Genomic DNA, 13,521 nt, shown 5'->3' with positions numbered 1-13,521 from the left:
CGCGTGGGGACCATTCTAAGGCTGGAGCTGTACGGACTTATCATAGCGCAAAATGCAAATTACCAAGATGATAAATAAATCACGAAAGCAATACATAATATTCCACGCATTTAACTAAGAACTAATCTCACGGCAAGCCAAATCCCTTCAACTCTATCGCCGTTAACCCGCCACTGTTTGAGGCTGCCATATCCTTGAGTGTTTCATCTCGCAATGTTGGCTTTGATCGCAACCAGCCTCCTCAGTCTGAGCAATCCCGTTTTCATGGATGGTCTGCGGTTCCGCGACACTGGCTGAACAAATCAAAGGCGTTGAATGTATTGAGCCAATGCTTGCTCTCCGCGCTAGCATCCGTAAAACCCTGTGCTCATTCCTAAATCCTGCGTAAAACCCCGTATATTCAGTGGCGCTTTGTTAATAATCAAGCCTGCCGCACAACAGCCACCTGTTCCCGGGTCCGCTTCTGAGCCACTGCGTTTACGTCATCTGCACCTCAGAACTTGTATCGCACTGGTGCGTCTGACCAGTCGAGAGAGCGGAAGCGGCGTGTTCCGTGACGCTCCGTACAGCCGGAGTGGGGTTCCAGCACGGGACTCCAGACTATACGGGCATAGGAGCCAGAGGGAACTCATGCGGCTAGGCATACAGACATATCGGTATGCTGGTGTCACGCCTGCTCCGAAGACAAGGCCCTGATGAAGCGAATGCTAGGCTGCGGCGACAGGAAACAACCGACTAGAGATGACGTACCACAAAACAAAAGTATCATTTTGTTGCAAGCACAGCTATTCTACAGGAACGCGTGTCACCGATTGTTGTTTACTAAATACCACAGCACTCATCGGCCCGCTCTCCACGCAGCCCTTTCCGGAGTCCTCGACCTGACTGTGTCTGCGGTCCCCCACGGCGGCGGCCGAGGCATGCTCACCGCTCGCACAGCCTCAGCTCGCCGCCGCTGAACCCGCGCTGCTGCGCTCGCTGTCGGGCGTCGCACGACGAAAACACGCACACACTGGTGTATGGTGTGGCTGTATTTTACATGACACGGACCGCTCGGCGACGCCCACGCCGTCACTGCCCAGTATCACATCTCGTACACCGGGGCTGCCGGGCTGGCCGGGAGCGCCGACTGGGGCGGCGCGCGCGCTCTCCCCTGCGCTGACCTCCTCCCTCCCTCTCTCTCACGCTCTCGCTCCCTTGCGCACACGCGCGCAGTCTCTCGTTCGCATGCTCACCTCTCCATCGTTTCTCTCGTTATCATTCTCCTTTTTCGCCTCGCCTCGCTCTCCCTCTCTGCTTGCCTCCACGCACCGGGAGCGGAGGGGCATCACGCGCCGACACGGGGGCCCACCAGCTGCGGGACGCGCCAGCGTCGACCGGCCGGTCTCGCCGGTCAGAGCGGCCAGCGCAGTGCACGCCACCGAACGGCACAGCTGAACAAAGCCTAAAGCCATGACTGGGACGGGAGCCCTCATCCCGCGGCGCGCCCTCCCTCCGCGGTTAATCGACACAAGAGTGGCCTTCGCTACTGCGCCGCCACGCCAATGGCCGTGACACCCCTGGACGAATGCTTACGACAGCGATTAGCTACGCTACGAGCCTATAACAGACGACCCTGAGAACAAATATATCTGACTCGATGCTGCTCACAGTCGCGTGGCCTAAGGGTCACTCACAACAACCGGGTCACCCCCGACTCCGCGCGGGCTCGACGCACGCCGATATCCTAATGACTTGCTGATGCCCCCTTTTGCACTCACAACCGCCTGCAGCCTAACTTTACCAGAGAAGGAGAGCAGCAGCCGTGATCGTCTCACATCTTCAGCGTCTTCATCGGCTGCCTTCAATTCCGCGCCGTTTCCTCTCGTGCTCCGCGCTCGCGGCTCGCGCGGCCGGTCCGTTTTGAAGCGCACCCACCCGCGTCCCTGTCACACACAGTGCCGGCGCAACGCTCGACCGCCGCTCGCCCCCAGCCGCGCGCACAAGCTGAACCGATCCGCGTCCACCGTGCATTTTTACAAAAATAATCGGACTGCGTCTGCCACCGGCCACTGGCACCAACAATAAGCGTACAATCTTCGCCCCCGTCGGTCGCGCGTTGCGTGTCGCCTGGGCCGCGCGCGCGGCGACGGTCCGCGGTCGGGGGGCAGAACGCCGCGCCCCCGCCCGCTCCCGGCCGGCGCCGCCAGCCCGCTCGCTATGACACTTACAGCTATGGCACTATGTACAGGTACGCAGTGGGCGGCGCGCGCCGCGTCGCGCCGGCCCGGACGCCGGCGCGGCTATAGACAGGTGGCGCCCCGGCCACGCTCCGGTGAATACAGGCGGCGGCGCCGGTGCGTCTCGGGCGGCGCCGCTGGGCTCGCGGCCGCCGCGCCGCGGTCCCCTCCAGCGGCCGGCGCCGCCTCACATTGCACGCAATGTTTCGGCTTTGTACTTCCCGCCAGTGCGGCGGGCGCGGGTGGGTGGGGGCGCCGCGCGACGCCGCTTACGTCCGGCGGTAGCGCGGCGCGTGGCGCCGCCGCGCCTTGCCCGGCCGATCGCCGTTGGCCGATGGCGCCTTGCCCGGCCGATCGCCGATCGCCGTTGGCTCGGCCGATCGCCGGCACACGTCGCAGCATTCGCCTGGCTGCTTCTTGGTGAGGCCGCACGTGAGCTTCGGACACTGCTTGCGCGAGCACGATATCTGGCGGTCCTGCAGACGGAGACGGGACTTAGACACACGCTTGAGGGGGTGGAAAGGTTTCAAACGGCAAATGAACGTCGGTTTTCAGCCTAACACTGCAGCAGCTTGATGTAATACAATTATTGCTATGCATATTAGCATAACGCACGGGCCCACTATAACACGGAAGAATGCTGAAAACACCACACCAGGTCTGACGTCTTTTTCGAACCACGATACCGATGCACTTAAGCGCCGTCCTGTGCGCCAGTGCACGCCTCCCACGGTTCCACCCGCTACGACGTGTCAGCTGGCTTGACGTACCCTCCCCTTCCCCAATCGTCCCCCCATCACGCACCCTGCAGTGGCAGACCACGCAGGGCAGCACGCCGATGGTAACGATGCGCGGGTTCCACTGGTCGCCATTCCGGTAGAATTTCGAGGACTTGCGGCAGCCGCCGGCCTGCAGCACTTCCTCGGGCGTCAGCTCCCGACCCTGATCTTGCATCTCACCTGCACAGGGAAGCGGTAGAACACCGCGTCAGTCGGTGACACGGCGCCATAATCGGCTCTACAATCACTCGCAACTTTAAACCAACGGCCTTTCCGTTCCGAGCCATATACTGAGAGTTTGCCGGGCGGGGAGACTCGGAAAGAGGCCCCATTTTTGCTCCAGCATCCTCGCAGATAGCTTCGTTACTTCTGGCTACGGAGATGTGGAAAGCAGTTGGATGAGCCACGCTCTACGTTGGTGTGTGGGGTGTGGCGTATGCTCCCCTGATCAGGTTGCAATGTTGATGGGTGCTGTGTGACTGTGCTCCCCTGACCGGGTTGTGACATTGGCCATTGCTGTGTGACATGTGCTCCCCTGACCGGGTTGTGACATTGGCCATTGCTGCGTGAAGTGTGCTCCCCTGGTCCGCACGCGGTGTCTGCGGTGTAGGCAGCGGGCGCGCTCACCGGTTCGGCTGGTGCTGGCCAGCATGCGCGGCTGGGCCGGCACCGGCGGCGGCGGCGGCCGACACTGGCGGCAGCAGGTGCCCGAGCGCGGCTTGTACTCGCGGCCCGGACAGTCCAGCTCCGGACACGGCACCTTGCTGCACGATACCCGGGGATGGCCCGTCCCGGCGCTCGCCTGCTGGCACGCGCACCGCCGCGTCAGACACACGACCGAAGGGCACGGAGTCACGTGGCTCACACGCGGAGGAAGGCGCCGAGTCCGGGGTCAGACACACAGCCGAAGGGCACGGAGTCAGGTGGCTCACGCGCGGAGGAAGGCGCCGAGTCCGGGGTCAGACACACAGCCGAAGGGCACGGAGTCAGGTGGTTCACACGCGGAGGAAGGTACCGAGTCCGGGGTCAGACACACAGCCGAAGGGCACGGAGTCAGGTGGCTCACACGCGGAAAAAGGCGCCGAGTCCGGGGTCAGACACACAGCCGAAGGGCACGGAGTCAGGTGGCTCACACGCGGAAAAAGGCGCCGAGTCCGGGGTCAGACACACAGCCGAAGGGCACGGAGTCAGGTGGCTCACGCGCGGAGGAAGGTACCGAGTCCGGGGTCAGACACACAGCCGAAGAGCACGGAGTCAGGTGGCTCACGCGCGGAGGAAGGCACCGAGTCCGGGGTCAGACACACGACCGAAGGACACGGAGTCAGGTGGCTCACGCGCGGAGGAAGGTACCGAGATCTTGTCAGACACTGGACAGCCTGATCGGAGACACGCGTCACATGTGGGGTGCCTCGAAACGGAGATCGGTGCCGCCGAAATCGTCGCATTGAAGCACCACGTCTCACACGCCGAGGGACGCCGGCGAGGTCAGGAGGCTGCGGCCTGCGCAACCGCCGGGTCACGCAGGGCAGGCCGGGCCACGCGGCCGCACCGGCCCCGCAGCGATACTCACCTCGCACGCGCAGGTGACGCACTTGTCGAAGCCGAATGGCGGCACGAACGGGTGCCAGATGCTGCCGACAGGCCGGAACCGTCCAGCCAGCGAGCAGCCTCGCGGCTCCCCGGTCGGCGCCGGCGCCGTCTTGTCTGCGCGCACGCGTGACATAGGTCAGTCACCACAGCGGTGGCGCGCACGTGCAGTGGTGGCTAGGGCGCCATCTGTGGAGGGCAGCTACTGCCATCTACCGGAAGGGGAGTAACGCAGGCGTAATTCGAAATGTAACGCGAGATCTGTGTATCCCTAGATAAACTACATTCCATACTGAGCTGCTCACCTCAGCATGACAACGAGCACGCAGATTCACTAATAACATAAACGTTGCCACTGGCGAGCTGGAGGGGCACGTACACCAAGCTTGTCAAAACGCCCTTATGCCGTCCGAGCCCTGACCGTCAGACAACCGTATTTCCCCCCCGGCAGCGGTGTACTCACTGTCGCAGGCGGGGCAGCAGGCGCCGGGCACGCTCAGCCGATTATCGCAGCCGATGTCGGGACACACGATCCTCTCGCACACCACGCGGCCGTGGTTGCAGCTGCAGATGCGGCAGCTGTCGTGCTGGGCGTCCCACTGTGCGCCGTCCTCGTACACTTGCTCTGGAACGGCAGCGGCGCGGCGGTCAGTACGCGGCTAGCGCATGCGCCTGCTCCACCGGCAGCAGCCCGGCAGCAGCTGGGCACTCAGCACGCAGCCGACGCGGACGCCTGCTCCACGGCAGCAGCCCGGCTGCAGGTGCGGCTCTCGGCGTCGGTGATTTCGTCGAGTTGAGCATACGCTGGATGACAGCGCAAGATAAGGCTGATTAGGCTAACAAAATTACAGGACCGAAGGCAAATGACTCAAGCTAAGAGCGACAAACGGCCAGCGTTGTTGTATGATGTTCAATCATGTTCTGCTCCAATATCAGCGCCAGTGAAAAATTAATCGTGGTCGCCTTGGGATGCGAAGGTTTGAAAAGCTTTTTTCAGCAATTATTGTCCATTGCTGCAGTTGTAGTGTATTGCATGTATCGTGTAGGCGGTGGCTCATCCAGCGAGGAAAATGAATTGCTTGACGACGGTATTCGTGCCCACGTCCAACGTGACGTATCTGTCTGACGTTAATTCCACGCCTTGCAACATCTTCACATACAGGTGTTCAGAACCGCCTGCTAAAGCATGCACCTACAGACGTCATCACGCCCACAACCAAAGCCAAGGAGCCCTACGCTTAAGCCGATTTACCTTCGCTGATAACAACAAACCATCGCAACAAACTGGACCAGCGGCAGCAAAATGGCGATCCTATCTCAGCGCGGAAGAGGCGGCAACAACAGACCGTAATTGGGTAGATTTAAATTCTGCAGGCGGTTAGGCTGCTCCAGTGCCTGTATTATCATTGCCAAAAATAGCGTTCTGAGCGACTGCACCTAGCCACCGTACGCAGTGGTCCAGATAAGGGAACACGGGATCCCACATGAAGCCCTGTTTGCACTCAGGAATTTCAGCCGTGCCATGCACTGCCACGGCCCGAGCGTCAGCGCAGCTGTACCCAGCTCGCGTGATTGCCGCGCGCTTATTGCCAGTCAAAGCCTGCGCTCAGCCGGGGCTCAGTCCTAATGCAATTCAGTGCAGGATGCAATACATCTGCATCTCGCCTCATCAGAACCGAAAGCTGCAAGTTCTTCCCGGAAACCAAAACATCTGGATGCGCTTAAGCGATGCACCGGCGCGGATGATGACATCATGTTGATACCCCATTGTCTGCCGTCATCACGTCCGTTACAGTGTATACAGAGCGCCGCGTGCGCGCGACTGTTGGAGCGCTGTTGCTGAGTGATGTCGGTAATGAGGCCTTCACGCGGCGGCGGCGAACCTCCCCCCGCCGACAGACAGAAACAGCAGCCGCGCGGCCAAGGGAGGGGGGGGGGGGGGGGGGGCGGCTCAACAGGATGAACATACCACGCGACACACAGCTCAAAGCCGCACGCCGTGATGAGCTCATTGGGCGTGATACGGCCGGTGTCCAGCTCAGAGACGCGTTCTCGGACACCCGCTCAGAGCTCCATTCTCGGACACCCGCTCAGAGACGCGTTCTCAGACACCTGCTCAGAGACCCGTTCTCAGACACCTGCTCAGAGACCCGTTCTCAGACACCAGCTCAGAGACCCGTTCTCCGACACCCGCTCAGAGACCCGTTCTCAGACACCCGCTCAGAGACCCGGCCCCGGACGCAGCGTCCGGCCGTCATGCCCGGCTGGTCTGCCGCCGCCCGCTGCCGGTCCCCGTCCGGCCGCCAGCCAGACCCGTTACCTCACCGCGACGCCGCCGCCGTAACGCCTCTGTTTACTATGGGGCGCCTACTAAAAGCCTGTCGGGCCGGCCGGCCACCTCTGGCATTGAATCAGATAAACGGTGGTGCTACGCGGCCAGACGCCCGTCCGGAGCGCGGCGGCCGGCGGCGGCGGAGGGGGCGCCCTCGAGCGCGGCGGCCGGCGGCGGCGGAGGGGGCGCCTCGAGAGCGGCCGGCGGCGGCGGCGGAGAGGGTGCCCTCGAGAGCAGCCGGTGGCGGCAGAGAGGGCGCCCTTGAGAGCGGCCGGCGGCGGCGGACGTTGCGCCCTCAAGAGCGGCCGGCGGCGGCAGAGGAGGCGCCCTCAAGAGCAGCCGGCGGACGGCCGAATAGGCGCCTTCGAGAGCGGCCGGCGACGTCTTCCGGCATCCAACGCCGCCAGCGGCGCCGCAGACGGTCAATATTGATCGTCCGCTTCGCTTGGTTATCTGTACGACTATGAAAATATTTGACAGCGCCGCCTGGCGTCGGCCGGTCCCGCACCGGGCCGCTCCGGACCGCCGGCTATTTTCGGCGACAAGTCCACGTGCGCCCGCGGGCAGGAAGACTCGACCACGCCTGACTCACGACTCCCAAAATAGTGACTCGGCTGTGGACTCGGCGCGACTGAGTCAGGCCGCCAGGAATAACTGGGCTCCGAGCCCAACGCGCTGCTGGGGGCCGACGTGCGCACGACCCGTTACGGCCGCGCGGCACTGTGACGGCTGCCCGGACGGCGGAGGACACGTGTTCCCGTGGCGGCCGCAGCGCCCGCGGGGGAAGTCTTCAGGAAGTCTTCATGAGGCGGGCCCCTGAGCCTGCGGCAGGGAAGCGTCTCTGCGACGGATACGTCAGGCAGACACTGCCCCGACGCCCAGTGTCTCTGTGACGGACGCGGGTTTCTGAGGCTGACCGTCATGCCCGCGAGAGAGAGAGAGAGAGAGAGAGAGAGAGAGAGAGAGAGAGAGAGAGAGAGAGAGAGAGAGAGAGAGAGAGAGAGAGAGAGAGAGAGAGAGAGAGAGAGAGAGAGAGAGAGAGAGAGAGAGAGAGAGAGAGGAGAGAGAGAGAGAGAGAGAGAGAGAGAGAGAGAGAGAGAGAGAGAGAGAGAGAGAGAGAGAGAGAGAGAGAGAGAGAGAGAGAGAGGAGAGAGAGAGAGAGAGAGAGAGAGAGAGAGGAGAGAGAGAGAGAGAGAGGGAGAGAGAGAGAGAGAGAGAGAGAGAGAGAGAGAGAGAGAGAGAGAGAGAGAGAGAGAGAGAGAGAGAGAGAGAGAGAGAGAGAGAGAGAGAGAGAGGAGAGAGAGAGAGAGAGAGAGAGAGAGAGGAGAGAGAGAGAGAGAGAGAGAGAGAGAGAGAGAGAGAGAGAGAGAGAGAGAGAGAGAGAGAGAGAGAGAGAGAGAGAGAGAGAGAGAGAGAGAGAGAGAGAGAGAGAGAGAGAGAGAGAGAGAGAGAGAGAGAGAGAGAGAGAGAGAGAGAGAGAGAGAGAGAGAGAGAGAGAGAGAGAGAGAGAGAGAGAGAGAGAGAGAGAGAGAGAGAGAGAGAGAGAGAGGAGAGAGAGAGAGAGAGAGAGAGAGAGAGAGAGAGAGAGAGGAGAGAGAGAGAGAGAGAGAGAGAGAGAGAGAGAGAGAGAGAGAGAGAGAGAGAGAGAGAGAGAGAGAGAGAGAGAGAGAGAGAGAGAGAAGAGAGAGAGAGAGAGAGAGAGAGAGAGAGAGAGAGAGAGAGAGAGAGAGAGAGAGAGAGAGAGGAGAGAGAGAGAGAGAGAGAGAGAGAGAGAGAGAGAGAGAGAGAGAGAGAGAGAGAGAGAAGAGGAGAGAGAGAGAGAGAGAGAGAGAGAGAGAGAGAGAGAGAGAGAGAGAGAGAGAGAGAGAGAGAGAGAGAGAGAGAGAGAGAGAGAGAGAGAGAGAGAGAGAGAGAGAGAGAGAGAGAGAGAGAGAGAGGGAAGGGACAGGTTTCTGTGGCAGGAGCGAGATCCTGACCTTTGGCGGAAATACTCGTGCACTCGCTGTGATAGCTACTCTGCGTAATCAAGACGCGTCTGTCGCTGGGAGTGGCAACGCGAGAAGGCTGCCATTGACCTACCTTCATATTCGCAGTCGTATGACTGTCTGATTTCGTTCTCCTCGCTCTGGTCGCTGAAGTACCCACGCATGTGGACTCGTCGCGTTGGCAAGCAGCTCTGTGGGACGAACACCTGCAAGAAATCAACGGAGGGTTACACACTCCGCGAACGACAAACTAGTCTTTCACTGCCACCACTGCCGTCAGTCCTACAAAACTGCTGTTTGGGACTGCTAACAGGCAGGTACAGCTGATATGCCAACACAGTTGAGCGGGGATTAACGGAAGTTTGGCTTGGTCTACAGTTATCAGACCAATCTGGCTGCAGCATAAGAAAACAGCTTCAGGAGCAGTTGCTGCCTATCAGTCAAGACCGTTTGTACCCCATTTCGACTGACAGCATCCGGTGGCGAACAGCGGTAGCCCGTCGGTTGCATCCTCCGTCGTTTTCAGAAACGAAATGTTGCGGACGCGCGCAGTGCAATGATAACCCCCAAGTCGTTTCATTTCAATCGAGGACCTGCATTTTGTTCTGCCCAATGTCCAAACAGAGCGGCAGGCAGATGTTTGCTGCAACACCGCGGGGTGGCCACTGCCAGGCAGAGCCCGTTGGCCGCTGGCCAGCGGACCGCAACATTTTTTTTTGTCGGCCCAACAGCGGTGCGCGTTCCGGTAGTCAAACACAAACGTCGGGATCGAACTCAAACAGCCGAGCCAACAGATGTTACTTGGAAACATGCTTTATGGCACATCAAATGAAAGCAAGTGGAATATCAATTGCAGTGTTAGAAAAGCTGCACCGGTCCGCAGCTTCGGGTCAATAGCACAACAGTTTTGTGGGGGGGGGGGGGGGGGGGTAAGAAAATATGCGTACCTTTTGTACCAATGAAAAAGTCTGCGCAAACGCGTCAAATTTTCTCTCTCATTAACATCGATCAACTGAGAACGATTCATTAAATATCTAAACATGTCCTGTTTACGACGATGTAGAGTGTATGCAAACTACAAATATACACAAAAAGGGCACTTCAAAACGTAACAAACAAAAAGTGCATACATACATGCATACAAACATACAGTACACGTAACAAAAAGTGGCGCAGTACATTTTTACGACATGAATGCCCTGAAAAAGGACGATGAAAAGGAAACTATGTTCTGTAAGGACGCCAGCCCACAAAAACAATCTTTGTACTTGCCCTCAAAGACACCCAAAAACTTTGGCCACTACATCGTCAAGTGAAGACGGCGGGTAACGCAACACTCCCTATCCAAACGTCTCCTTGCATGTGCTGCATTCGCAGTGCTGACGTTTGGCCGCAATCACGGCCGACACACAGATACCCCGCTCACACACAAGAGGCAGCAAACGACGCTTGAATGCTGCTCGACGGCGTGAATGAATCCAAATCGGCCGGAGAATCCGCCCAGTCCGCGACCACCCATCAGCTGGTGGCAAAAGTTGAGTGCCGCTGTCGGCTGCCCCGCCCCAGAGCTCAAGCCACCGGTCGTAAACAACGGTTACGTGACTGCCACCCAAGTCAAGCCAATTGCCATTGACCTTGAGGGCCGCGCCTGCCTGCCGTAGCGATCCTCGTCACCAGGCAGCACAGAGCGACTGGTGTCGAGTGGCGGAAGCACTCCTGACGGCGCGCGCCATTTGTTGTCGGCGAGAAGCCTCTGCGCGGCCGCCTGCATATCACAGAGCCCGCTCATGGGCGAGACTGTGTGACAGTCTCCGCTTGCTCGCTTCACTACCCGCCGTCGATAAAATGTGATGGTTTTCACTTTTTTCTGGTCAGTCAGCTCGTAAGTTTTTGATATAAAATATCAGTACGCAAGAGTGATTACACCACCCCAGCACGGCCCTCCACGTGAAAGCCGGTCTGCGACTGCCACCACCATCTCTGGCCTCTTCACAAGCGGGGCGTGTCACCCGTCAAGGCGGAAGCTGTCACCCGCCACAACAACAGGTGCCGACGGACCGTCACGGGCCAGCCGCCACTCGCCATGTCACACCTGACACCAGTGGCCCCGCCCCTCATAGTCAAGACACAACCTTCTTTTTTTCCAAAACTTTCCCATATCCTAAAAATATTCCCCTACTCCCCATAGAGCGCGTGCCATCTGCCACGGATGAGCAGACATCTGTCACACACCCGTCACCCGTCGCTCATCGCGGCGCCACATGTTTAATTTCCATGCGGCACGTATCATCGTCGGAGTCACCCGTCAGTCCTCGCCGTCGCGGTGTTCTCTGCATGGTGATGCCCGCCACCCGACCAGCTGTCAGCTGTCGCGGAGGCACCCGCGACGCGTCACCCGTCACAGCAACAGCGGCCGGCCGCCACACGGCAGCAGCGGCCGACCAGCACAGGGTGGCAGCCTCACCTTGGCGTGCTTGCTGCTCATCTCGTCGTCGCCGTGCAGAGGCACCACCTTGACGAGCGTCAGGCCCTTCTCCATGCGCATCATGGTCGTCTTGGGTAGGTTGTTGATGCGGTTCTCCGCGCGCGAGCCGCCGAACTCGGCCAGCACGCGCTCGCGACGCTTCCTGCCCGGAAACTCCACTAGCTCGATGCGTCCGGTTGCCACGTGTTCGGTCTGCCACCTGGCGGCAGCATCGTCAGCATGGCGATCAGGGAATGGCAAAGATAACATCGCGTTGGTAACAGCAATACTAATGACAATACAAATGACAGTGACGAACAAAAATAAAATGTAATAAAAAGAGTAAACACAAGTGCCATTAAATACTGATGAGAAACATATCGCAACGGTCATTTTCCAAGCCATACACTAACTCATAATTATCAGAGCCATAAAATATAAAGTACATGAGCAATAGCAACTAACAAAGAGTGCAATCGAGTCTATTACTTTAATAATGTGTGCTAACTACTATGGTCGGTGGCGTTTAAGTTTCTCACGCTAAGAGATGGGGGGATAACGAAGCACCGCCAACGCTCGTTTGATTGCTTTGACAACTACCTAGACATGAGACCACAGTTCGGCGGCCATATGAAGAATGTGTAAAGCAGCAAAACGGCGTCATCCACACCCGACGAAGGGCGAGTGCTTGGCGCCGCTGTCAGCTCTGTCAGATGTTAGAAAATGACCGGCCAGCGAGTAGCGGGCAAAAGCCGTGAGTGAGACAGTAAGCAGTGACGGATGCGGCTGAACAGAGGAGTGAAGTCGACGAGCAGTAAGTGGCGTGAATCCATTCGAGTGCGAAGCCGAGGGGCTCAAACTCTGCAGCGCGGGACATAAGTCACCGGACTCGCGCGTTCTGAACGCGCGAGTCCGAGTCCGAGGCTGTCTGTCACGTGGGCATCTCCTGGTGGCCACCCACCACCGAGCGACGGCCGCTCTTACGCTTCCCGCGCGAGGAGCGCCACCGACCACCGACGGCGAGCCACTCACCTGAACCTTGTAGTGCAGGGCGCAGTCGTCATCGACGGCCATCCAGGCGACGGCCGCCGACGACGTGTTGCGTGACATGAGCATGATGGGCGCGTCGGACTGACGGGCCTCGCTCACGGTGAGCTGCGTGATGCGGCCGCGCAGCTCGCTCCGGTACAGCTCCGTGCCCACGTTGATGTAGAGGTGCTCGTCCAGCAGCGCCTCCACGTCCTTGGCCACCATGTGGCGCAGCGTGCCGTTGGCCCAGCCGTTGAGGTACTGCGGCAGCACGTCGTCCACCTCGTAGGGCGCCCGGGAGCCACCGCGACCGCGGTTGTCCGTCTCGATGCCGATGCGCAGCACGGTCGACTGCACCTTCAGCAGCCGGATGGCGTAGTCCAGCCGGCCGTCGTTCCAGAGACGCAGCGTGGCCAGGCCTGAGGCAGTCGTCTCCGGCGGCGGCGAGTCGCTCGACTTGACGCCCGACAGCAGCGCCGAGAAGATGTTGCAGCCGATGCGTGGCATGATGATGCCGCCCAACTGGCGCTCCGGGTGCTGGCGCGAGAACACCTTGATGTAGAGCTGCGCGCGCGCCAGCTGACGCATCTCGCCGCGCAGCAGTGACGTGGTCGCCTCGACGATCGTCTCGCCGTCCTGGCGGCGCAGGGGCACGGCGGCGTCAGCGGGGAGCGACCGGCGCCGGGGCCGGCAGCGAGAGGGCGGGCTGCAGCTCGTTGCGAGATTCTGGGGCCAGGGAGGGGTCCCAGGGGTTGTCTCGGAAGTCGTCGCGGAGTCGTCGTGGGCGTTCTCGAGCGAGTGAGGGAAGTCGGAAGCCATCGCGGTGACCTCACCGGAAGGTCGAAGAGAGGAGCATTTTGGCCCACCCAGGCACAGGCGACGTAACGGCGCCAGCACGGAGAGGGCGCCGTGGCAAACTAGGCGCCAGCAAGGCGGGGGCACTGCGCTGAACCCACATCAATAAGACCTTCCACTGCTATGTTCTGGATGTGCGCACATTGACGCTATGGGTTTTTCTCACACACGCTGTTTTGTGCCCCCCCCCCCCCCTCCTCCCTGAAAAATGCCAAATGTCCTTGCTATGACAAAGTAATTGCAACGCTAAAAAGGAATTGTGCCGCTGTTT

General features: G+C 59.8%; 1 protein-coding gene across 1 annotated transcript in view; it reads right to left on the bottom strand.

Annotated features, from left to right (window-relative positions):
• Positions 1-1,018: 1,018 nt before the first annotated feature.
• LOC119089949 (dorsal-ventral patterning protein Sog) overlaps positions 1,019-13,521 on the bottom strand; it is a 56,988-nt gene continuing 44,485 nt past the window's right edge. Inside the window, exons 7-15 of the mRNA XM_037212751.1 lie at positions 12,399-13,031; positions 11,367-11,586; positions 9,496-9,545; positions 8,997-9,108; positions 5,049-5,210; positions 4,569-4,702; positions 3,626-3,803; positions 3,024-3,178; positions 1,019-2,695 (exon numbers count right to left, since the gene is read on the bottom strand). Coding sequence (XP_037068646.1) covers positions 2,489-2,695; positions 3,024-3,178; positions 3,626-3,803; positions 4,569-4,702; positions 5,049-5,210; positions 8,997-9,108; positions 9,496-9,545; positions 11,367-11,586; positions 12,399-13,031 — 1,851 coding nt within the window. The 3' untranslated portion in view covers positions 1,019-2,488. The remainder of the gene's footprint in view (positions 2,696-3,023; positions 3,179-3,625; positions 3,804-4,568; positions 4,703-5,048; positions 5,211-8,996; positions 9,109-9,495; positions 9,546-11,366; positions 11,587-12,398; positions 13,032-13,521) is intronic.

The sequence above is a fragment of the Pollicipes pollicipes genome, unplaced genomic scaffold (genome assembly GCF_011947565.3).
Source record: "Pollicipes pollicipes isolate AB1234 unplaced genomic scaffold, Ppol_2.1 Scaffold_3087;HRSCAF=3621_pilon_pilon_pilon, whole genome shotgun sequence".
Lineage (NCBI taxonomy): Eukaryota > Metazoa > Arthropoda > Thecostraca > Pollicipedomorpha > Pollicipedidae > Pollicipes > Pollicipes pollicipes.
This window is presented reverse-complemented; position numbering and strand designations above follow the sequence as displayed.